This window comes from Arvicola amphibius, chromosome 2 (genome assembly GCF_903992535.2).
Source record: "Arvicola amphibius chromosome 2, mArvAmp1.2, whole genome shotgun sequence".
Taxonomy (NCBI): Eukaryota; Metazoa; Chordata; class Mammalia; order Rodentia; family Cricetidae; genus Arvicola; species Arvicola amphibius.
This window is the reverse complement of record NC_052048.2, coordinates 174,695,057-174,722,156: the sequence shown is the minus strand read 5'-3', so window position 1 is coordinate 174,722,156 and position 27,100 is coordinate 174,695,057. Positions and strand designations below refer to the sequence as shown.

The 27,100-nt window shown below is 36.8% G+C and overlaps 1 protein-coding gene and 1 pseudogene across 1 annotated transcript in view; both read left to right on the top strand.

The window, feature by feature from the left end:
* Positions 1-27,100, top strand: part of Grm8 (glutamate metabotropic receptor 8) — an 817,026-nt gene that overhangs the window by 501,096 nt on the left and 288,830 nt on the right. Inside the window, exon 6 of the mRNA XM_038318951.1 lies at positions 14,579-14,779. Coding sequence (XP_038174879.1) covers positions 14,579-14,779 — 201 coding nt within the window. The remainder of the gene's footprint in view (positions 1-14,578; positions 14,780-27,100) is intronic.
* LOC119806884 lies at positions 7,833-8,717 on the top strand (annotated as a pseudogene).

Below are 27,100 nucleotides of genomic sequence, written 5' to 3'. Positions count from 1 at the left end.
ACTGGCTCACAATATAAAAAAACTGATCTGGGACCCTCGACCTTGCTGTAAATGACACATTGAGAGCCAAGAAAAGAATTACCCACAAAATTCAAATCTGTTCAATGATGGATGGTTATACAATAATCTTAATTAAAGTTTAAAGACAGTATTAACAACCATACTTTCCTGTAATAAAGGAAAACTCCCCTCTGTAAGTGGAGCGAATACAGCAATATTAAAAAGAATAGATCACTTTAATGTTTTTAAAGGAAGAGACAAAGAAATGTTGTAAGACATCAGACCAGTATGCAAATGGTGGCAAGGAGAGCCTGCTGAGTGGTGCTCTGTATTCTCTTTGCCATCCTCTGTGTTCCAAATTCTACCCATCCAACAAGCTATTTCTGTAATTAGAAAAAAAAATATTGTCTAAAGCCAAGTCATAGGGTCTGAAGACTATGACCTGCTGGCTCAGAGTGGCATTTAGGTCTCTTTTTCTGCTGAACTGGGAATTAGGAAGGCAAATTTAAATTTGCCTATAGAGGAGGTATCTATATTATGCTTTCAAGAAAGAAAACTTCACTATTCATCAACGTTTTCATACAAACTTTCAAATCAAAACTTGTCTCCACTGTGCAGGATCTAAGATAGATAATTATGTAGAAAATGCAAATGATTGGATTTAATCAAGCAGACTTTTCCTTGTTTGGGGACTTGGGGATCTAGGTATGAAATAACTTAGTCTTCTCAGTGTCTTTCTTTTAAACTGCCTGTTTTGCCCGAAGATACACTCTTAATCTTATTTGCTACTTACCTGAGGGGTTTTCAGCGCCTCAGACACCCTGGGGCACTGCTGGAAAATTCAACACCTGAAGGGGACACCTGGCACCTGCCTGAAGCACTTTCCATTTCCTGCCAGACACAAAGGAAGGACTTATTGTAGACTGGAGAGCTCTTCAGCGGCTGATTTATAAGTGTCTCCTGGTGTGTCTGTCTGCAGGCTACTGGGAGCCTGTTCCCTTCAGTTACCGTGGTTAAATTACTGAAGAATGAATATAGGGATTCTCAGCCAAGGACCCTTATCTTCCCATTTCCTCTGCCCCTTGTAAATGGATAAGGCAGAGGTTCAAATTACTTCATTAGTTCAAAACATTTGTTTTTACAGGTCCTCAACAAGCCTGCTGCAGAATTCATAAAGCAAAATCTTGGGTGGAAGTTCCCTTATAAGTTGGATATTACTTACCTGCAGAATCCATAGAGACATCCATAGATAAGCATACTTACAATGTTATACCTTTATAAGTAATCTATTTATAGTCTGGTTATCTTTGAGTCTTCTCATAAATATTTAGTCATCTTTTCTGTTTTCAGTGGTTTGAAAGAAAATGGCTCCTAAAGGAAGTGTCACTATTAGGCCGTGTGGCTTTGTTGATGTGGGTATGGCATTTTTAAAGAAAGCATGCCACTGTGGGGTCAGGCTTTGAGGTTTCCTATGCTCAGGATACTGCCCAGAGTCTCAGTCAACTTCCTGTTGTCTGCAAGATGTAGGACTTTCAGCTATTCCTCCAGCACCATGTCTGCCTTCATATGGCCACGATCCCTGCCATGATAATAAAGGAATAAGCTTCTAAAAATGTAAGAGAGCGCCCTTAATGAAATGTTTACATTATAAAAGTTGACATGGTCGTGATGTCGTTTCTCAGCAATAGAAAACCCTAACTAAGACAATGACTGACTGACTGACTGACTGACTGACTGACTGACTGACTGACATTAGGATGACTGACAGTTGGGTCCTCTCCTATAGCTAACTGTTCCCTTTTGTCAACATGATTTTCTGCCTGAGCTCAGGGATCAAGTTTTCCTTCCTTTGCAGTTGGGGTCTCACACTTCTCATGTGTATCTTAGTGCCCAACAGATATTCCTACCTCTTATGTTTCCACGTGTTTCCTTTATTCTATCTCTGAGCTCAATACACACACAGTAAAAGATGACCTATGCTGGTGAGCTGGTGAACACAACAGTTTGGCTGCTCTTGAGAAACCAGTGTTTTAGAAACACTGAGGATCCTAATGGTTTAAAAGTCACTGTGTTCTGCCATCACAGCCTCTGTGCGCTGTGTTAGAGACGAAAGCACACGTGACACATTCCTGTCATGATTGTGGTGGCTCTGAGTAAGGACTGTGGAACTCCTGTGGAATTGAGAATGACTCTTAAATTCTCTCCCTGATACATTTATTCATGGCAGGCTCACAAATGCTCCTCTCCTCTCACCAATCTCTCAGCAGCAACTTCGAGGAAATGGTTTAATTATTTAAAACACTTGCTGCATACTTAAGAAAACTCCAGGGAGGAATGTTCTAAAAGAAACACTTTTTAACATATGAATTTAGAGTCTGAGAGGATTACCAGCCCAATGAAGACAGCAACAATAAAAGAGACGCAAACAATTGGAATGTTTGGTTTCCTGTGAATACAGCAACTGATAAGCTTTATTTCCTCTGTCCAATTTATCTTACCTCTTTGCTTTAAATCGAACGATGTTTACTCTGTTATATATTGAAGTAGTGCATGTCTAATTTCAAGAAAATGAACACAACTCTCTGAAATTCCAATTTTACTAAACTGAACTCTATCCAGAAAAGCGGGAAATGTGTAGAAAGCAAAACTGTGCAATAGTAAATGTCTTTCCCCCACCTATAAATTACTGCCCAGCTTGGCTCAGCGCTCAGCATCTCCCATTTTAACCTAAACAGCAGTTTGTAAATTTGAGCTGATTTTTCCTTTTGGTAAGAAACAATAAACAGTGAGACTCCATTGGAGGAAAAAAAAGCATTTTTCTTTTATAAGAAGATTTCAATTTGTGTTTTATTTCTTTTATTTTTTTTTTTTTTTTTTTTTTTTTTTTTAGTTTTTCGAGACAGGGTTTCTCTGTAGCTTTGGAGCCTATCCTGGAGCTAGCTCTTGTAGACCAGGCTGGTCTCGAACTCACAGAGATCCGCCTGCCTCTGCCTCCCGAGTGCTGGGATTAAAGGCGTGCGCCACCGCCGCCCGGCTATTTCTTTTATTTTAATTCTTCCTGTGTGTTTGTTTGCCTGATTGTTTTTCTGAAGAGAGAGAAAAAGAAAAGGCATGTGATTGGGTGGGTGGGGAGTTGTGCAGTATCTGGAAGGAGTTGGGGGAGGGGAAACCATGTGAGAAAATAAGTATATTTTCAATAAAATAAAAATACTTTGCTGAGAAATATTTTCAATAATTTTTTTAAAAAAAGAATCAATAAACACCAAGATGATACACCAAAGATCGTGAACTACCTGAACTGAAGTCCACATGATATCTTTTGGACTCACACACATCGAGCGTTTTCCAGAAATATAATGTGCACTCAGAAGTTTGAGATTTCATTAATGAAAGCATCAATCTTTCTGTAAAATAGTGAGGTGACTTCATCTCCCAACATGCAAGAGATCTTTGTTGCTGTATGCAGTTAATTTTAAGCCATACACTAAAACCCGTCACAACTTTACAGTGGCATTTTAAATGGATGGCTGACAGCCTTTGACAATATTTAGTGCTTTACAGTAATGCATTAATGCTAACTTTAGAAAGTATAGCATAATGAAATTTTATAGCCAATTAAGTTCACGAGTCACTGTCAGCTTTCAAAGCTGTAGATGAACGAGAGAATCAGATTTAGAAAGGGAAGAGCAGGCTCCTGCTGCTATAAAACCCTAAGCATTACCATGAGAGGAACACAACTGCAGAGAGAAATGCAGCATCCAAACAGCCTGAGACAAAAATAAGCTGTTTTTTTTTGTTTGCTGACGAATGCTTTCTCTGCTCACGGGAGAAAGCTTTATAGTGTCTGCTGATTCATATAAGGCTACCACTCAGGGAGCAGCCTTCCCAACTTTCACTTTAAATGGTAGGATGGTCCAGAAGAAGTTGTGTACAACTGTAATCCCGGTGTTCTGGAGGCTGAGGCAGAAGAATAAAGAGTTCAAAACCAGTCTGGACTACATAGGAGAACCTGTTTCAAACTCACACCCTCAAAAAAAATGTTAAAAAGAAAAATGATGTGAGCTGGAATATTATTACTCTTCACACAAGCTAACCAAGTTTTACTTCTGGCTAAGGACATAAGTCTCTTTACTAAGATGCTCTAACATGTATGAATACATAGGAATCAATTATGTATGAACCATATGAAGCTGGATCACACTGAAATAACAATCAAGGTAAAGCAACTTTCTTTTGTCTCTCTGTGCCTCTATATCTGTTTGTCAAGATGTGTGTATAAATCTGTCCTAGTTATTAAACAGATAATGGGGAATATCATTATAGACTACAAGAACTTCCAGTGACTCTAAAACAAAATCATAATCTGTTGTTTATAGAATACATGGGGATAATATAATATTTACATTTGTATGTATGTGCATATGTTTCTCTCTCTCTCTCTGTATTTTCATGCACAAGAAAATGTGTCAGGTCCACAAGAAACCCCACTTCTCTAAATTCCAGAGGTTAGACAAAAGTCAGCATTCCTTAGGAACTTGTGGAGCTATTTTCCTCTACCAAAGGAGTCTTTTTCCCTTGTTACTAGCATAAAAGACAAATGGCTATCTGTTGTGCCTACTAGCATACCAAAGCATTGTCAGCCTCCAGGCTTCCTCAGTATCCCAAGTACCTGGTACACATTTTAGAGTCGATGCTGGCATCCTGGCTGCTTTTCTCAGCCACCCCGCGTGAACTTCCTACAGCTCAGAAACTTCCCTCCTCATAACTCATTCTTCTTATTACCCTGCTGCTTTCATTTCTCTATCTCTCTGCCTCCTCCCCCTGCCCCTTTAACTTTCTTCTCTCATGACCAGGCCAAATCTGCTGGCCATGTTCAATTTCTCTTTCTGGCCTGGACTCTTCCAGATGCCTCCTCCTATTTTCTCCCTCATATCTACAATACAAACCTTCCATTTTATATTTTGGAACTGTCTTGTCAGTGTATACATCATGGATGTATAGATATGCATGCATGGGTGTTTATGTGTACATCGAGACCAATGGGTAACTTTGGATCTCCTCATCAAACACTTTCTACCTTAGTTTTTGACACAGATTCTTTTATTGTGGCTTTACTAGTTCATGTGGGCTGACTGACTACTGACCTCCAGGATTTTGTCTTCCCCCTCTGCTTCCACAGCACTGGTATTACAGGTGGTATGTGTCATAGGTAGCAGCTGGGGATTTATATTAGTTCCTTCAGCTTACACAACAAGTTCTTTATCAACCATTCCATTTCCTCAGATCCTGGTTACAGGTTCTTAATATGTATCTCATGTTTTTTTTTTTTGAACCTGTAATTGTGCTTTTGCTTCCTACATAGTGTGATTATAGGTATACACCATGACAAATGGTAATCAATGAAAAAATCAAGAACTCATATAAGTATAACTTTTAAATATATTCCTTTGTTGATGGGAAATTTTAAGATGCCTGAAATTTTTCATGGCCAGGAATTACTTTGAAATAGTTTGGCTAAAGTGTTCTCTGTCAATTGCATGATTGCTAGCCACTATCAGCCTGCAGTGATGGGGCAAAGAAATCTTCCTTTTACCCCTTTCCGACCAGAGCAACAAAGAAAGAAAACAAAATTAGATACATTGCAATATTTACAGAAGAGGAGAAAGAAGAGGAAGTGGAAAAAGAGGAGGTTATGTAATAGGGAAATTTTCTGAGCTCAGTATAAAAAGTTTCATACGGAAGATGCACATTCCTGTTCTTAAAATATTCCTTCTGCTGTTTTGCATTTTGGACTTCAACCTTTCCCACCATGCCCACGTTCTCTACTCCTCTTATACCTTCTGTTTCCACATGGAAAACATTTAATTCTTCATACTTTCTTATTAATAGATATTCATGTCTTTCTGGCTTCTACTTGGAATCAGCTTCAGGCCTCCCTATATCTCTAAAAATTTGATAGAAGGTTTAGAATTTATAGAATAGCGAATTATACAGTTATACCTCTTGATCCACACATTTTACAAATGAAGATTGAGCAAATCATAAACCAAAAATGTTTTTAAATGCATCTATACAGAGTATGCCTGATGTATTTCTTTCAGTTTTATTCCCCAAACAAGGAAATATCACAAATGTCCATGGAGGTTTTGTTTTTGTTTTGTATATATGTTTACAGATTAATGCGACCATGTTTTCTTAGAGAGACTTTTTAAATATTTGTGAATATTATTTTACTGGGAATCTAGAAGGGAACTGCACAGAGATACTGAGTAGTGACTGCAAGGCCTTCAACTCTTCATCAATGGACAAAAGGGAGGAAGAATTAAAGTGAGAACCCTTGAAAGTCTCTTTATTAAGGTATGAAATGAAAACAACACAAATACAAATGAAGCAGCACCACTACCTCTTCCTCCACCAGGGAATGATGGGAAAGCTCAAGACCAGGTCATCTGGAAGCCTTCCATGTCCGAGACAGTGCACGACCCTCTTCCTCCACCAGGGAATGATGGGAAGCTCCAGACCAGGTCATCTGGAAGCCTTCCATGTCCGAGACAGTGCACGACCCTTGTCCTCAGTTTTTTTAGCTGATCATGTACCCAGATAAGACTATGCCTATAGTACTAGTCATCCCAATACCAATGGTTAAATGTACTTAGTTCCCACAACATTTCCCCCTTTTTTTGTCATATAAGAAGGCTCTAATTTAATACAAAGTAAATACAATAAGAGAAATGACTGAGTATTCTCCAGAAGAAAGAAAAGGAAGAGCAAAGAATGGAACTACAACCAACAAGAACAACATCAGGCAAGAAACATATTCTAGATGTCCAGACCATAGGTAAATGACAAATTAGAAATTACTCCAATAGTTGTCTTTCCTGAAGAGTCTAAGTCTTGTACCTAATATGCCCTTAGCTAAGATTCAGGAAGATTATAACTGTAACTATCTAGTCTTCAACTCTATTAAAGACCTGAGAAGGAAGACAATATTACCTAAGTAAACAGTAAGTGCAAACAAGAAACTTTCAAATATTGAAAGAAATAACAGAAGCAGCTGGCCCCTGGACAGTCACCCAATGTTTCTCTGCAACATTGGGGCTTCCAACTTTGGGTATAGGCCTAGAATATCTGACAGACAAATTTCAGAAGCAGGACAATCTGAAGGACTGTCTTACCTCTCTTGGCAAGTTTCAATAGTTGCTTCTCTTTATATCTTGCTTGTCCAGATGGACAGTGTATTTACTGTTAGCAATTAAGGCAAGGGCAACTTTTTCCTCTAATATGCTATTTTTGCCAATAAGAAAATAAACTTGATTTGGAATGTCTTCAGTGCCCAACATCTTCTTGGGTGTAGATTGAAGCTGCCAGAAGCAGTCATGACTTATGTCAACAAAATTCTAAGTTATTAAAACATTTTAAATTCCATATTCTGTAGGTATTTGAAGTATTTGAAGATTACCTATATTTGTTTAATACAGAGATGTGCACCTAGAAAACCTAACATGATTATAAGTTTGAGAAACATGGGTGACTACTAACCTGTGATTCTTATTAACTTATATAGCTTAAAGACTAAAGCATCAGAAAACAGAAGTATATTTTAAGGATGTAAGTATAAGTATATTCAAAAATATCTTAACCAGAGATAAAAATGTATAATGTGATATGACAAAATAACCTTAATTTACATCAATATACAGAACTATTTTAAACATATACAAAGAAGAAATACAGTATGAAAAAATTAATTTTAGCCTTTCCGCGCTGCCCCTGGATGAGTCCATAGGGCGTTGTTTTTGCTTCCTGACATAACTTAAAAGGAAACTTACACAATGTCTGGAGCCCTTGATGTCCTGCAGATGAAGGAGGAGGATGTCCTCAAGTTCCTCACTGCAGGCACCCACTTAGGTGGCACCAACCTCGACTTTCAGATGGAGCAGTTCATCTACCAAAGGAAAAGCGATGGCATCTACATCATCAATCTGAAGAGGACCTGGGAGAAGCTGTTGCTTGCAGCTCAGGCTATTGTTGCCATTGAGAACCCTGCTGATGTCAGCGTCATCTCCTCCAGGAACCCTGGGCAGCCAGCGGTGCTGAAGTTTGCTGCCGCCACTGGAGCCACTCCGATTGATGGCCGTTTCACCCCTGAGACCTTCACTAATCAGATCCAGGCAGCCTTGAGGGAGCCACGGCTTCTAGTGGTGACTGATCCCAGGGCTGACCACCAGCTTCTTACAGAGGCGTCTTATGTGAACCTGCCCACCACTGCCCTGTGTAACACAGATTCACCTCTGCGCTACGTGGGCATGGCCATCCCATGCAACAACAAGGGAGCTCACTGAGTGGGCCTGATGTGGTGGATGCTGGCCCGGGAAGTACTCCGCATGCGTGGCACTATCTCCCGTGAGCACCCATGGGAGGTTATGCCTGATCTTTACTTCTACAGAGACCCAGAGGAGATTGAGAAGGAAGAACAGGCTGCTGCTGAGAAGGCTGTGACCAAGGAGGAATTTCAGGGTGAATGGACTGCACCAGCTCCTGAGTTCACTGCTGCTCAGCCAGAGGTGGCTGACTGGTCTGAGGGTGTGCAGGTGCCCTCGGTGACCATCCAGCAGTTCCCTACTAAAGAATGGAGTGCCCAACCAGCCACCGAGGATTGGTCAGCAGCTCCCACAGAGCAGGCCACCGAGTGGGTTGGGGCCACCGAGTGGTCCTGAGCTTCTCTGCAAACACCTGAGCAAAGGGAAAAAAGGTGGAATGAAAATAAAGTTCCTACAAGCTTTAAAAAAATTAATTTTATATCTGTTTCAATATACAAAAATATTTTAAAACATAAGTAGGAACATATATAGAATATAACAAAATAATTTTGAATTTGAATCAATATACAAATTACCTTAAGCAGGAATATAAAACTAATTTTGAATTTGTATCAATATATAAGATTCTATACCAATGTAAATTATTTAAAACTGATAGTTGCTTTTTTATTTTGCAAGTAAATACAATAATCTACCATATTATCCTATCATATCTATCCCCCTTTTTCCTATTCCATATGAGATCCCTGAGTCTAATCTCTATTGTTCTGCCTAAAACCCTGTAATAACTTATCAATCTCTAACAGATGGTAGTTATTCAGCCTTGAAGAAAATCAAGACCATCCATCACCCCCTGCTGGGAGGGGTATCTTTTTTTTTTGAATTACTTCCTGTTGTCTGGAAAGATACTGTATCTCTATGCGAACCAGTAAAAGATTACAAAAATTGATAAATCTCATGAGGACCAGCTGTAACATTTGTAGCCAGTCTCTGAGTAATGGGTGACGCTCTCTGAAATTCTTACTATTGTGGTATAAAAAGGTGGACCATCTCAGCTAGCCACCTTGGAAATGTCCTAAGCAATTTTTAGTCCAAGACTGATCTTTCAGGGGGTATTTATAAGCTCAATGGCATTATATGATCCAGGCAGAATTACTGTGTGGGGTCCCATCATTCTTTGGGAGACTTCAGAGATCACTGTAACGGAAGTTTATTGTTCAGTGTGAAAAATTTAAACATTAATATCAAAATGGAAAGTTTAAATTTTAAGATAGTATTATATCTAAAGAAACATTCTAAAGGGTCAAAATTAAGTATGAGGGAAAAGAGATTTGTGACAAAAACAGTACCTAGGTATTGTTTTTTTTTTCTGTCTCACACCAGGTGGTTCTTCTGATATGAGACAAACTCTGAATTTTTCTTTTAACAACATTCTTGGATTTAGAGAATGAGAATGTCATACTCCAATTCCAAAGTTAGCTTTAATTTTTAGTTGAGTCAAGATTACAAATCTTGGAAAAGTAAAGAGATTTAAATAGTGAGATTTTACCCTGCAAAGAATATTTGTATCATTAGGCCTGATTTCTCTTTGCTTAGTGTTTTTTGTGAATAGTTTTCCCTTCTTCTTTAGATGTGTAGATGTCCAAGGTATTTTGACTTCCTGAAGATAGGTATTTCTATTTTCTCATATAGACAAACACAGAACTCTACTCCAAACCTTGTAGGCTGAGACTTTTTTTCTACATGTTGAATTGCTGCATCAGTTGACAAACTATCACTTCTCCTTATTAAGAGGTCTTTCCTGTTTGAATCAAATCTTATTTATTTTGATGGTGTCCATAGCTTTTCTTCTCTTGTAGAAACAAAAGTGAAACCCCTTCCCCAAATATAACACATATCCTAGTTTCCATTTAGAGGTCATCTTTAAAAAACACAGGCTGATTTAGTTCAGTAGTGTTTTTCTATTGTCCAATGTCTATCGACAACTGTTGTTCTTTTCTCATCAGCATTTAGAAAATTTAAAGTTAGTAAGGCATTATATAATCTATCTCTGGGAATCTTTATTAACCCTTTCTATTTATGAGGCATTTCTTTTAAATTATGATTATGTCTTTCTACAACTTCTTGTCCTATTGGATTGTGTGATATAGCTGTAATATGCTTTATATTATAATATGCAAACACTATTTCATTTTGCTAGAGACATATGTTGATACATTGTCAGTTTTAATTTGTATAGGTATTCCCATGTTAGCCATGACTTCTAAAAGTATGTGATTACAGAATCAGCCTTTTCAGAACTCAAAGCAGTTGCCCAATGGAATCCTGAAAACATATCTAGTGGATTATGTACATATTTTAATTTTCCAAATTCTGTAAAATAAAGCATATCCTTTGACCAAATTTCATTTCTTCCCATAACTTTAGGGTTACTTCCTGTAGATAATGGAGTTTGATCATGCAAGGAACAAGTAGGACATTTTCTTATAATTTCTTTGGCTTTCTGCCAAATGATGGGAAAATCCTTTTTCAAATGTTTATTATTGACATGGTTCTTTTTTTAAATTAAAATTTGAGACCCCCAGCACAATTTTTACTAATAAGAATGTTTCATTATTATCTTTATTGTCTTGTGCTAGAGAACCTGGCAGACCTATATGGGATCTGTGTGTGTGTGTGTGTGTGTGTGTGTGTGTGTGTATCCATATAAATAAATATAAATATATATGGAATGATTCCTATTCCTAATTATTTCCTGTAATTCTGTAAATTGTGGAGTTAATTTTGTTTCATCAAGAATGAGTTCAGTGGTTTCAATATGTAAAACAACTCCTTCATACTGAGAATCAGTGACTATCTTGAGGAGTTCTGTAAAATCCATTAATATCATGAGAACAGCATATAATTCTGAATTTTGCACAGAATCATACGGAGTTTGAGCTACTTTACTTGAATTTCCTAACCTACCTAAATTTATAACCTGCCTTTCCTGATTTATTTGTATCAATACAGACTGTAGGAACTCCAGAGACTGGTGTTCCCTGTACAATGTGAGAAAGAACCCCAATTGTTTCTTTTTATGAATTGAAGTCTCTTGATTTTGGGATATCTGTTCTTATTCTCTCCCAGAGTTACTGCAAACTCTTTTAATATTCATTTTCTTCTCATAAAGAAGAAATTCCTCATTAGTAAAAGGTACAACAATTTTTGCTGTGTCCATTCCTGTCAATTGATGAAGTCTTAATTTTCCATTTAGAATCAACTCAGAAACCTTTTCCATATATGTTTTTAATTTCTTACTCTGTTTGTATGATAAAATGTTCACTCCAAGATAATATCTTCTATATGCATTAGACTTTCTTCTAGTTGCACTCCAATGAAAGAATTATCTTCATACAGCTATACCATAAAATAGCCTGAATCAATTTACACTTCAAATTTTATGATTAGTAGATTAGGAAGTCATGGGTCCCAAGATACAGTACACAGACCAGCCTGGGTAGGTCACAGTTTTCTGCACAGTATTTGAAATAACAGATTCTTTGTGTTTCCATGTCAGGAGTTTTGAGTCCAGCAAATGTAGGGTGGTTCTGAGTCTGTACTTGTGCGGATGAGCGAGATTTGGAATAGCCGCTGTCAGCCTACTGAACTTCATATTGATTCATTAAGCTCGGTAGATCAATGTTAAGGAAGCAGTGGGTAACCATCCAGGGCTCAATCTTAGACAGTTTTCTCTCCCTGACTTTCCTGCCCTTTGTTTCCTCAGCAAATACCATGGCTTTTCCAGGATTGCTCAGGTCTCAGGCTCATGTCCTGGGAAAAATCATCAATTCAGAACTTACCAGAGCATCTGAAAACCCGATAAGAGTCTAAAAATAAAGAACCAATATTTCAGTTGCCGTTCTTTAAAATATATTGATGAGTTGTCTATTTTGTGGTTAAAACTGTAGGAGATAAGTTTGAGGCAGAGCTGAAAAACTTGCTTCCCAGGGACTAGGATGAAATTTTGGGCTTAGCAGCACTGTCGCTGTCCTGGCATTCAAGACCTGAAGGGAACACAGACATGGAGAGGAGACGGTCCCCATATCTGCCTGATATGTGACTTAGCCCACACTGCTGAGGGGCTTCTATAGCCTTGGTTGGAGTCTTGGAGGTCCTCTCTGTAAAAACTCGCTGTGTTTCCTACTTTCCTAAACTTAAATATCCTCAAAAGGGGGTTTTAGGAAAATAGTCATTTTAGCTCTGACAATGAAAACCCAACTTTAGACTGAGTGTGATTCAGCTACACCTTGTTTCTAGAGACAAAGCTGATGGAGGTGGGGCATCTGTCTATGTGTTACTCTCATTGGTTAATTAATAAAGAAAACTGTTTGGCCTGATATGTCAGAACATAGGTGGGTGGAGTAGACAGAAGAAAATTGTGGGGGAAAAAAAGCAGAGTCAGACAGACGCCTCAGGCAGATGCCATGCCTCTCCTCTCCTAGACAGACGCAGATTAAGATCTCTCCTGGTAAGCCACCCCCATGATGCTACAGATTACTAAATTTGGGTTAAAACAAGATGTAAAAATTAGCCAATAAGAGGCTAAAACTAATGGGCCAGGCAGTGTTTAAATGAATACAGTTTCCATGTAATTATTTCGGGTGTGAAGCTAGCCGGGTGGCAGGACGCAGCCTGCCATTCCTACTACACAAAGCAATTGCAATCATGAGTTTTGCAGTCAAGTGACAAAAATGGTATACAATTCTTATTTTCCAAGACATTATTTTTCCCCAAATGACTTTAATCGATTACTAATTTGATGTAGTATTTTAATCTCTCTTTTGGATTTCTACTATGTCTAGTTGCAAGTATTGACAGCATTGAGTATGTGTAGATTTTGAGGTTGGGAGAAAAGGCATTTAGTTTTGGAGAATGGTTATTGGAAATAGATAAATGAAAGGAAATTCATGTGTAAAGAGAAAGAGTAGAATTTACCATTATGACACGCTTTGAGGTTCAGAAACCCAGCCAATGTGATCTAAAAAAACAGAGTGAGAGAAATGACTGACAGCAGAAGAAAAATGTCTAATTTCAAATGAAGATAATTGAATAAGCAGTTAACTGACTTTATTGCAGTATAAACACCCAAGTATTAACCATTTTAATATAACCCACTAAATTTAGAAGAAGTATACATGTTAGGAAAGTAAATACTTACTGTATTTAAAGATTATTTATTACATGTAACTGGGATCCATGAGCAAGTTTGAAGTACATGCTTTAGTTTCTGATGAATAAAGATTGGATAGGGTGGGGGATAGGAAGGAATTTCTAATATGTTCTTTTTCTTTATCTTCTTCTTTTCCTCATACCCCAAGCTCTGTACATTTAGAATGTTTTCCCCTAGAAAAAGAACAAAATACTGAATTTTTTAATCTGACACTTGGAAAGTTTCTAGATTGTGTTCTATGTGCCTTGTGACTGTTATCCTCCAAAGTCCTAGGTTTCCTCATCTTCAAAATCAGACAGTTAGGTTATAGCTGATGTCTTATTTACTTTTTATTTTTAAACTTTATACTGCTATAGCACTTTAAGTGTAAACATCAACCTACATACTGCAAAATTATTAGCCCTAACTATGACTAAATATGGGTACAATTATTCCCACTAACATTCATTTTGAGTAGCCTACTTCTTTCTAATAGAAAGTTAATAGAGAAAATTGGGTTCAAAGAGAAAATAAATTGAATGATTCTTTTAAAGATATCCAGAGTCACTTAAGCAAACATTATCATTTAATGCTTAAAAAATTATTTCTAAATATAGAACTTTGAAAACAAGAATTGATATGAAGTGGAGAGGAACCTTGCATTCTACCACCAATACCGTGGTTCCATGGAAACAAAACTAGATGAAAAGAATTTCACTTTATATATTTTCCTTAAAAGATCATAGGATTACCAAAATGTTATATAGTTATGAGAAAGTAAAATAAAATGGTACCCAAGGAGGAAACAGAGATAATGGTCATATATTATTTCTGTTATGATTTTTATATATTCATGCTGCTAGTTAAATAATTTCTGCTCTTTCCAAATTAAAGAATAAAAAACTTTTAAAACCAAAAACCCAATATAAAAACCTCACTTTTAAGGACAGGACTAACATTAAAAAAGAGTTGCGTCTTATTAAATTTAAAGGATGGAAATCACCATGCTGGTCTCTTTACAATCTAATACTGTCTGTTCATTGACAGTTTTGCTTTCTCTGTGCAGGGCTGGAGCGGATTGCACGGGACTCATCTTACGAACAGGAGGGAAAGGTCCAATTTGTAATTGATGCAGTGTATTCCATGGCATATGCCCTGCACAACATGCACAAAGAACTCTGCCCAGGGTACATAGGCCTTTGCCCAAGAATGGGTACCATCGATGGAAAAGAGCTACTGGGTTACATCAGGGCTGTGAATTTTAATGGTAAGTCACAACTTTATTTCAGAGAATTTCACACCCCTATCTATAGAAGATGTTCGTTCGGACGAAATAGAAATCCAAAGATTAGAGGCAATACATTTTGCTCACAAGTGTGAATTTTTCCACCTGCTTTTCAATCTCAAACATATTTCTATGCTGCCCTTAATCTGTTCTTGAAAGAAACAAAAGTTAAAAATAACTCTCTATCAATCAAAATATTCTACTTAAAAATTGCTGTTTCAGAAATCATTTAGAAGGCTCATTCAGAACTGGTGGCAATAGATCAGATTTATTTAAAAATATTTTGCTCATGCCTTTATTGGTGAAGACCTTATAGAAAATTGATATTAAGCCTATTAAACACTAAGCTATTGAGGAAAAATGGGTGAAGTTACTTTAATACTCCAACATTGTTGTATGTTTAATTTTATGTCTATTTTTTCATGTATTTTCTTCAATGATTTAGTCATGCAGTAGCAAGGATTTTTAGTGATGCAGTGTAGATTTCTTTTTAAACTGTAGAAGCAGAAATACTGCTTTTGTGACTGTCACAAGAACCCAACTCAGGATATGTTGGATTCACAGTACTTGGTTGTGAATTGCTGAACTGTCTGTCTGAAATGATAGAGTTAGTGAATGCTGCTGTCCTTTATGAAAGTGGTAATGGTTGCTGCCCATGACTTTGACCATCATTTTCAAATAAAATGATAGAATGCTCCCAACTGTCTAATTCTTTAGCTTGGCTGTAATCCACACAATGGACATGCCTTCAGGCCATGCACAATGCCACACTGTCTATCACAATACACTGGGGTGACCTCAGCTGACAGCCTTTCTCAAAACAGCACAAGGTCATCGTCAATTTAGAATTCAAGTGGAAACGTCATCTCTTACGTTGCGCAGGCAAAGTAAGGAATAATTTGGTCTGCATTCTGTACAGGAGACCGTCTTCTATAGCAAAATTTGCTAGAATCACTCTATAGCATTAATTCTTTTGTTAATATAAACACTAAGGGGAGTTTGAAAATAATTTTCATGCAGCTATAAAATTGAACAAAAGAAGACTGTTACAATGTAAAGTTATTTACTCTAATGTGAGGTTAGGGAACACTTCATTCCTCCAACAGAGTTAGGAAGTGGGAAGAAGAATGCAAATGAGCAGATTTTTTCAATAACCGAAGCTCACCTCTGGAAAGAAAATGCGTTAAAGAAACACTCAATGAATGCAATTTAAAGGTGAATTACTAATTTTACTTTTATCTTAACCATGTATCAAGGGCTAACCCTTCCTGATGGCTTCAATTATTATGCTAACCTCTGTTGTAATGATGCAATTATGGACTATTAGAGAGTGTCTTAATGTCTAATAGCTGTTAAGACAATTTGCCTCTGGACTCCAATGAGCTCTGAGTTCTTCAGTCTACCATTTATAGGTTAACTGACTTCTATATACTCTGTCACTATTTCTGGGCTTGCCCTTCATGCCGATTTCTTCCATAATCTATCTTTAATTTACTAGACAGCATAACTACTAGCAAGCATAACTGAATTAGGGGGCATTTATTGAGCACGGATTATGTTCTCTCTTATAATAAGTACTAAAGATATATTACAAGTAACATGGACAAAACATAGAGGAATTTGGGTTTATTAGAAAAGGTATTAACCTGATAAAACAAGAAATTGTAATGATAGCAATGACAGTGGGCTCTGAAAGAAAAGAAAATGTTATTATAAAGTTTATATAGGAGAGATCTAGGCCAGAGAAGAGAGACGTTTCAGAGAAGGATAAAGCAGAGACATCTCCATATAGACCAGGTGTAGTCTTGTAGGAACTTCTAAGACTTGTTCATTTGGACTGGGTAGGGGTAGGGAACATATGGAATCAGCTTAGGTCTATGCCAGATGCAATAGTCCACAAGCTCCAACTTGGGTCTCAGGAAATACATAAAGTTTAGTGTATGAACTTGAAGGGGAATTTCTCCAGGGTCCTTGAAGATATGTTTGATGAGGGCTTAAGGTTGTTTGTTGATGATACAGGGGGAGAGATTGAACTGTAAACTTAAGTAGAAATTAAATAATTATTTTAGTTTTCTGGCCGTTTCAAAAAAAAATCTCAGTATTGAACCACCTACTAATCTTCATTCATTATTTATACCTTGACTGCTCGTGATATTTAGAAGGGCATACAAATCTATTCAAATAGAAGCGTAACCTCAGAGCATTAATAAGGAAGAACATACTTAAGTTAGAAACTCAAGGACCTACTATGCATTTTTAATACAATCAAAGCTTAAAAGAAACCAACAACAAAGTCTGTTGGATGGGGCAAATTCTAGATAATCTTGAGAGAATACTCTTTGAAATTCTTCCTAAAAAGAGGTATATCGTGGGCCTTTGGCAACCAAATATGCAATGCTGTTTAACAGATTTTGCATCCACAGATGAAGCCTTCTCTGTGACTGTTTTGCATAAGTATAATCAAAGCTAAGAAACACACTGGATGTTTCATGAGAGAGGCTTCCAAGGACGGCGGGAATAATACTCCTTTCGCCATCTACTATTATGGGATGTACTCTGTGAAGAATGAGTGAAGGAAGTTTGTATACATTGTTTTTATTGTTCTAGCTTCTACAGTATTGCACTGACAAATACAATGTTTCAGTCACTTAGTATAAGAATTTCTGGGTTAAAGTGATTGGCAAAATCAAGGCTTCCTTTAGATACTAGCTGGCCTTAGATACTCGTTAAAGGGTCTCAGTGACTATATGGTCCTAATTTTCTAGTCACACATTTAGACTCAATGCTTTTTGCAGGGTTTTCATAGATTGTGAATAGATATTTGGAATTTGAATTTTCTTTTAACATCCCAGCAATCTGTTGTTTTGTGTCATTAATTGGAATCTCTTTGAGTGGATTGTGCTGGCGATGGCTAGCGTTCTTACTTAATTGGATCAGTCAAGGACTGGTTGTATGATAGGTGTCATGGGCCATACTAAATATTCTTCAGGACCACTTTTTATTTTCCTAAGAGCCCAGATATGAAGCGTGATTAGTAAAAACTCAGAGATAGATATTGGATTCAACATGAAGATCCATAAAGCAAAACAGCCGGTCACCAACTCTTAACTTGACCTTAGTCTGAAATGGCAATCTTGCCTCCAGGAATCTCAGAATGAGACTGTGCCTGAGAGCTGTCTCCTCCTGTTTTATAATCCTCTCTAGGTCTAGGATTAAAAGCATGTACAACCCAATTTCTATGGCAACTACTGTTGCTACTGGGGTTAAAGGTGTGTGTTAACATTGCCTGGTCTGTAAGGTTGACCAGTGGGGCTGTTTTACTCTCAAATCCTAAGGCAAGCTTTATTTAGTAAAATACAAATAAAATGCCACTTCACAGATATGCTTATTTAGAACTAGAGCTGCCTAAACTATATGGTAACAAATATGTTTCAGGAGCATTCTAGCAATACTCTTAAGTAAGCTTTGGGTATTGGTGGTACACATTTTTAATCCCAGCACTCAGGAGGCAGAGGTAGAAAGATCACTATAAATTTGAGGCTAACCTGTTCTACAGAACTTGTCTGGGACAGCTAGGGTTGTTATACAGAAAAACCCTGTTTTTTAAAACCAAAGGAGGAAAAAAGTGAGCTTTACAGGGAAATTTTACACAATTTTACTGTCATAATCAGTGCAATACAAAATGTTCTTTCAAGTACTTAAAAAGAGACACCCAGAATTGACCATTGGATAAAATTATTTAATAATGATCAGTTAAAGACTGAATTATGATTGTGTCAAAGAGAAATTACATCTTAGAAATAACTTTACCAAGCTGTTTGTTCTTTACATTAGTACTGGGAAATACTGTTTTATTTTGTCCATTGGACTCCTAAATTTGAGTGAGTAAAACCATGCCATTGGTTTGGAAGGAGTAGCCCAAACAACTGGGTGCTGTGTAGACTGTTGGTGTGACAGGATCATGCTGTATAGACTGTTGGTGTGACAGGATCATGCTGTATAGACTGTTGGTGTGACAGGATCATGCTGTGTAGACTGTTGGTATGACAGTATCATGCTGTGTAGACTGTTGGTGTTCCAAGATCATACTGTGTAGACTTTTGGCATGGCAGGATCATGCTGTGTAGACTGCTGGCATGGCAGGATCATGCTGTGCAGGCTGTTGGTGTTACAGGATCATACTATGTAGACTGTTGGCATGGCAGGATCATGCTGTATAGACTGTTGGTATAACAGGATCATGTTGTGTAGACTGTTGGTATAACAGGATCATGCTATGTAGACTGTTGGTGTGGCAGGATCATGCTGTATAGACTGTTGAAGTGACAGGATCATGCTGTATAGACTATTGGTATAACAGGATCATGTTGTGTAGACTGTTGGCTTAACAGGATCATGCTTAAACTTGTTCTTGCTGAGACTGTAACCAAGAATAGCTACTTGAGCAACAGTGTGGAAATACTTAGTTAAAAAGATCATGCATCTTATAGTGCGTTTAAAAATTGAGTATGTAAAGAACATGCTAGAATTTAGGGTCACAAACCATTATATCTTCGATCAGTATTATTCTATTACAGTAGCTATTTAAAGATGATGTAGTCAAAGTACTGAACTAAACAGTACCCCTTGACAACAAAAGCATAAACTGTGATAGTAGTTTTATTGATTTTAATCTGATTGATTTCATGCATTGCTGCAACTTTCATTCCTGATTCTGTACTGTAGGCGCGTTCTGAATCCTGGCGTCCGTAAAACACTCTCGATTTCCATAGGTGTTTTGTCACGTTCCCTCTCTACCCGGCCAAGACTTGCCTTTTAGGTTACTTTTATTGCGACTATTTGAACAAAATGTTCTTTTTATAAATTTTTAAAACTCTAAGATCTATCATAAGAAAAACACAAAGAGAGAAGAGTTCATTTTTTTAATGTTTAAGCAACCCTGTCAATTCCTTACTCCAAAATGATAAAATATTAATACTCTACATCTTGTATAGAATCAAAGATTTTCTAGAACAAAAGAACTATATTTAGCAAAAAAAAACGTGTTGGATGGAGTTTCAGAGATACTGCCATTCCTTTTGGCTTCCCTTGAGCTCCGTTTAGGGGAGAGAGAAGCGTAATAGGATGTAATAATTAGGATTATTTGTTTGTTTGATAATAAAAAACAACCCAAGCTTGTGTAACTAAGGTAACACAAAGATTTTATGTAAACATGTCAGGAAAATTCAAAGGGGAATGTGAAAAATTTAAGAAAAGAAATGGTTCTAATGAAGTAAAAGCCAGCCCTCTGTTTCTGTTAGGTCTTTCTTATGATACTGACTTTTCTTACATTTGATCTGCAGAGCAGCCCAAGTACACAGCTGGCATACAGTTCTTTTGTGTCAGAGCAACGACCACTAAGACTTATGATGCCATATATATATTTTATATTTCATTATACATATATCATACTAATACATATTATGTATAATACATAATGTTTACTTGGCTGCAAAGTCTCAGTTCCAACTTTGAGGCATTGAATCCTCTGAACAAACTCAGATCAGACAGCTGATGCATTTCAAAGAAAGTGGGACATGCCTGATTGTCAGGGTGCTGCCTGGGTGTGACGGGGTGTTTTCACCTCTTCTTTATGTGACTTAGTCTAAGCTGGAGGTTGGAAGAAGAGGAGGGTCATCTTTAGGACTCAGAGTTTGGTTGTTTCATTGGTGACAAGCATTTCTTAGGCTGAGACAGACACAGCTATGACTCAGTCAGTATCTGTGGGAAGCAATGCAGATATCAGCTTTGGAGTTCTATAATGCTAGCCTTCACAGTGTGGCTGAATGCCCTGACACCCCGTGTGAAGTGCCCCTTAACTGAACTGAGAGGTGGAGGTTGCGTCATTACTGTGCTTAGCTTTCTAGGATGAAACAGGACCGTTTACAAGAGACAGGCATTAAAGTGAAATTTGTCAATGTTTTCTTGAGAAACTTTATTCACTTTATTTAAGAATTCAATAATTCTGAAATACAATTATGAATCTCTGAACACTGTAGTCCAATTAGGAACCAAATTTGTTTTGCATAAGATATCTTTAACTATCTGTTTGACTCAATATTAAGAAATGCTCTGCAGCCATGCTAATAGGTCAGATATGATTGGTATTTTATGATATTTTATAAAAGATAAATTGTTAAAATATAAATTTTGTTGTTGTAATAAGTACAAAATAACCCATGTAGGAAGAGAATGGATTTTAAACATGATAAAATACAGTTCTCTCGACATCTAACCAGTATGTTTATAGTTATTTCTGTCGAGTAGATTTATTAGGCATATTGAAACTGTCATCAATGTCCTGTAAATTAAAAATATTATAACAAAATAAAAATAGCAGAAGTTATTATTAAAAGAGAAAGATTATCATTTTGGTTTCTTCATTAGATTTAAATCATTTGATCAGAAGATGATATATTTTAAAAATTAAAATACCTATTTTAGAAAATAAGATAAGACATGAACATGAAACATCAAGAGGCTTCTTACACAATTATTACTTTATGTAAAGTCAATCTCTGGTAGTTCTTTCAAAAATATTAGTATATCTAGCAGTAAGCTGAAAACAAAATAAATTCAATGTGAAGGAAATTTTGACACATTTGTAAATGTGTCACATGAACAGAGGAGATAATTATTAGAAAAGTTTCATAATAAATCTACATCGTTGCTTAGTATAATTACAAAAGAAAAAAGAATATTTTCTGAATGTTTAGATAAATAATATAATAAGACTTAATGGTTAGAGTAAATGAGAAATATTAACTAAGGTTATTTTGAAGATATTCTTTTTGCCAAGCATTTAACATGGACACAAATATTGAGCTTTAAGATTATAATGATCCGTCTAGTGTATAACTAGTAATAAATACATAAGTTGTTATAAATGGACCTTGATAGGAATAACCAGAAACAGGTAGTTATTATAGTGAAAGAAATTTATACATTTATCACCACTATGAGGGATTTTGTTTATAGTGTGATAAAAACATATTTAGCCTTCTTTTGGGAAGGTTAACTTTATTACTATTTGTTTACCAATTACAGTAAAATCAATTGAAACAATAAGTGAGACTAATTAGTTTTGCATTTAGCTGGAAAAATGATGAGTGTGTGTGTGTGTGTGTGTGTGTGTGTGTGTGAATGCATTGAGAGACAGAGACAGAGATTGAGAGAGAGAGAAATGATCCCATTTAAATATATAATTTAAACTTTAGGAAATAGAATATTTTTCACTTTGTTTAAGTTGAATATTGAATGTTATAAAGCCATTCTGGTCAACTGAAATAATTTTATGGATACACTAAAATTGTGTGTAAAGAATTAATAGTTAATAGATTAAAAAACACATAGATTGACATAAAATACATTTCCAAGGATTAACTGGTGAAATTCGTAATTGTAATAAATAATTGAATATGTTAAAATTTTATAAAGATATTAGATCCTCTACAATAGACTGTTTTCACTAAGCCAAATCTATAAAAATTTAAATGACAGTAGTAGTTATTAAAGGATAATTATTTCAAGTGTTTCAAATACATGAGAATAGATGTGGATATGATTTCTTTGAAAAGATAAATTGATCAGTACATTTCAGGAATTTTTATAAGAGCTAAGCCTTTAGCGAAGAGTCCAGGTTTGCCTTGAAGTTGCTCTGTGGCTTAGCTCATGGTGATTGGTTATTCAGACTCTGCTTCCACTGTGCTTGGAGTACAGGTGTGTCTATACCTGTACTATACCTGACTGGTTAAAACATCATATCAAATCCTTATTATTTGGGGGACATATATCTTAATGACATTATTTGAAATATCTGTATTTGCAGACATTTATTGAAAAAGACTGTTTTACTTTAAAAAAAAAACATTATGCTGAATGTGACATAACATCATGACTGAACAATGGATTTGAGACTTTCCCTGACTCTGCCTCTGACACCATTTTGTTCTGTTGTGAGTCCACCCTAACCCTCAGGACATCTCTTACTCAGATTATAGAGAAATCATGGAAATTCTGAGATTTTTTTTCAGCTCTAAATTCTCTATAGATCCTTTAAGAAAAGTGTGTTTTTTAAAAAAAATCATAATTATAATAATTTTATCCATATACATTGTTTATTCTACATATATTGCATTAGCAAATTTACAAGGCACAAAGCAGAAGGGCTCTGCACTGGGCAGCATGAGCACAAATAGTAACAAACCATGGGGTGTGAGCTGTCAAATTTCATAACATAACAAAAGAGGCCCAGGAAATTGTTACTAACAATTCAGTTCAATAAGTGACATGTTGGTGGCATGGACATGTAAAAGTTCCAACAAGGAGAGGTTTGGAAAAGACATAAGTGAAGCACTAATATAAACAATCAGGTTACATATGCCTTAAGCTGTGAGCCGAATGTGACATTTTCCCTTACAGACACACTATGGATACAGCATGATGATGGAGAGGATCGCAATAGGAAGGTTGAACATTTATACAATAGTGTGCTCAGGGGACCACTTGAGACATCAGGCTGGTGGGGTGAGGTTGGATTCATTTCAAATTACTGCCAGGCTCTGCTGTTCAGATGTGAAATACCAGGCAAAATGGAACTGAATTAAGTATCTTGAATAAGATTTAAAATTCTAGGGAAAGTGTTGCAGAAAAATAACATGTCAAGAATTTGAAGACTGATTGAATGAGGATGAAGGCAAAGATGCTGAGTCTAAAGACAACAGTCTAGGTGAAGAGCATCTGAAACCAGACAGTAGATGTACTCAGGAAATGGAGATGGGCCTGCCTTCAAAGCTTCCCTAAGAGATCTTTCTCTGCATTTTTGTGACAGACCCACAGTTGGAGTGATTTCAGTATTATTTTGCACTTTTTGCTATTGATTAAATTGATACTACTGGCCAATTCATAAACTTCTATAAGTAGAAAATTGTGGCACCATTAATAAAAACCCAGAGACAGAAATTGGGGTTCAATCTGAAGCTCAGAAAAACAAAACAGCCAGCCACTGGCTCTTTCCTCTGCCTCAGTCTGAAATGGCTATCCTGCCTCCAGGAATCTCAGGATGAGACTGTGTCTGAGAGCTGTCTCCTCCCATCTTATATTCTTGTCTAGTGCTGTGATTAAAGGCGTGCACCACTACTGCCCAGTTTCTATGGCAAACTAGTGTGGTGGCCACTAGGATTAAAGGTGTGTGTCACCACTGCCTGGTCCGTAAGACTGATCAGTGCTGCTGAACTTCAGGCAAGCATTATTTATTAAAATACAGTGAAATATCACTACAGAATATGTAAAGCAGAAGTCAGTAGATGGACAAATTGAAATTAAATGTCATTGTTTTAAGTGATGATATATGCTTTCTTTATGATTAAAGTTAGCTTATCTACTAAACAGAGGTAAGGCAAAGTCGAGCATTTTGAAGTGATTATTGAGCCTGAAAATACTATCCTTTAGGGTAACTACCCAATTTGAAATTAACCCAGAAAGCATTATTAATAATTTGGAGGTATGTTACATATTAGTGAATGTGGTATTGTACACATACGTGTTTGGCGTGTTTAGTGAGCATGTGGTATGTATGTGTGTGTGGTGTTTGTGTATGTGTGTGTATGATGTGTAGTGCATATGTGGTATGTGTGTGTGCATACATGTGTGTGTGTATGTGTGTTGACTTGTTCATGCTGTGCATATTTAAGGGCTGCAGGTTAAGGGCCGCTATCTTTCTCCATTGCTCTCTACCATAATTTTTCAGAAAAGATCTGACACTAACCTAGGTTTCATCTATTCAGCTAGTTTGTCTGGTTAGAAAATTGAGAGAAGGTGCTTTTTCTCCTGTGTTGGGATTTCAGACCAGGCTGCTGTGCTCAAGGTTCATATGGGTGCTCAAATATGAACTAAAGTTCTTATACTTACAAAGCAAATGCTTGGTAAGCACTGTGTATCTCCCGTCCCACTTTAATGTAGAAATGAACAGTTTGTAGGTTATTCCTAGAAATACTTACACATTTAAGAAAAGTGAAGGCAAAACACTGTGACACTAAATATATGAAGATAAATGAACAGGGGTATTTGAAAGTAAGCAATTTTGTTTCTTATTAAGAAAATTTAAATTGGCTATAGAATATTAATTTTAAAAACTGAAGCATGGAGAAACTCTGTAGTAAAATTATACCCGTCTCTGTTTTCTGAGTAACATACTAAACTGTGGATTTTAAAGATCGATTATTTTATAGCTGTGAAAAATAAAGTTATTATTGTTTTACGTGTTTTCTTAAAATAAGGTATAGCTTGAGGGACATAGTTGGAGCTATTTTAATTTTAGGTCTTGCTCAGCTTCATGAACTTTATACTCTCCTTTAACTTACCATAATTTTTTTTAAAAATCACATTTATTTTTATTACAATTCTATTTATTTATTTATTTATTTAGTGTGTGGTCTCACATTTTGTGACACACATGTGTGGGTCAGACGACAACTTGTAGAAGTCATGTTGTAGGTGCTAAGGGCTGAACTCAGGTCATAGGACTCGGTGGCAAGATCCTTTATGAGTTGAGCCGGCTCCCTTGCCCTTCCTCATTCTTTGTCTTGTGATGCCTGTCACTCCTCAGCATCCACTGCAAACAGAAGGATGGGTGATGAGCACATCCCGGAGAGAGTTGGGCTTGGTCATGGGGGTTGAGACCTGACCTGAATTTAACTGGGATACCGAAGTCAGCCTTGGATGAAGAATGAGGAAATAGGTGAACAAAGTCTGACAGTGACAAAGATTTCAGAATGTGTTTACAGTTAACAGCTTGCGTTTTTCACAGTGACCAGAAACTCAAGCTTTAGACTCAGAATTAGAATCTAGCTTTATCATTTGTCTCTTTGTGAAACCCGTCTCAGGTAATGAAATCTTATTAAATGGTTTCCTTGCCTTTAAAATACAGCAGGTTGCAGACAGATATTTCCTGTTCCTGATTGCCTGGTCCCAAATAGCTGGCTGAGTGGCTGATCATAAATTATAAATGCTCATCCAATAGCTCAGTCTTATTGCTAACTAACTCCCATGCAAATTAACCCACATTTCTATTTATGCTTTGCAACATGGCTCATGACTTATTACCTCATTTTGTACACATCCTGCTTCCTCGGAGGCCTGGCTGGTATCTCTCGGACTCCTCCCTTCTTCTTCCCATCATTCTAGTTTGGCTTTCCCACCTAACTTCCTACCCAGCTACTGGCCTGCCAGCTTTTTTACTAACCAATGTGAGTAATACATATTCATAGTGTAGAAGAGGATTGTTCCACAGCAGATGGTAACAACATAGGTAGTATATATGTCCCTAGACTTTCTGTGAATTTATAAGCATACAGCAACAAATGATAAAGGGATGATGGACTGGATGGCAAGTACTATAAACAGGGACTGTTTCATCAACGGCGCTATCATGAAGGAAGCACATGTGTCACCCTGCAAGAATGGGGATCGGTGGCAGAGACTGAGGATTTAGCCATCTTTCAAAGCAGCCAGCTTCAGAAATCCAAGTCAGACACTGGAGAAGATGCTAGTGTTTTACAGCGCCAAGAAGATTTGCCCACAGTGTTCCTTAGCCTCTTGGATATAGGAGCAGAAGGGTGCATGCTTTTGCCTTTTCAACTGAAATGGCAAAGTTTATCCCTGTCAATATGGGCGTGCGACTTGCATAGAGCAGATTGGAGTTCATTCTCTCTTTATTTCCTGTTTCTTCCAAAATTACATACATTCCTCTTTTAATGAAAGAAGGTATTTAATGGAATAGGTCCAATGGTATAAGGGGTAATTATTTTCTGATACTTTCTTTCAGCAAGAATCTGCCTGAAAATGAAAATGGAGCCTTGATTATTTTTCTCTTTAAGGTTATTAACTCTTATAATTACATTAAGTTTTAATCACAAAGTTAGTTGAAAGTGAAGGATGTGAATGAGAAAAGGTCTTTTAAATTCTGTTGAATAATCATTAAACTAGGGGATTTATTCCTTGGGATACGTCCAAAAACATAAATAAACCATAGAAACACTTTTGAAACAGTTAATAACTTTCTTTCCCTCCTTCCTTACTTCCTTTTTCCTTCCCTTCTTCCTTCCTCCCTCCCTCCCTCCCTCCCTCCCTCCCTCCCTCCTCCCTTCTTCCCTTCTTCTCCCTTTCTCTCTTTCTTTCTCTTTCTTACTGGTTTAGACTTTGCTGTCTTCCTGTCTTAGCCTCCGTTGTCCTGCAGTGATATTCATGTACCATCAGATCTGAATT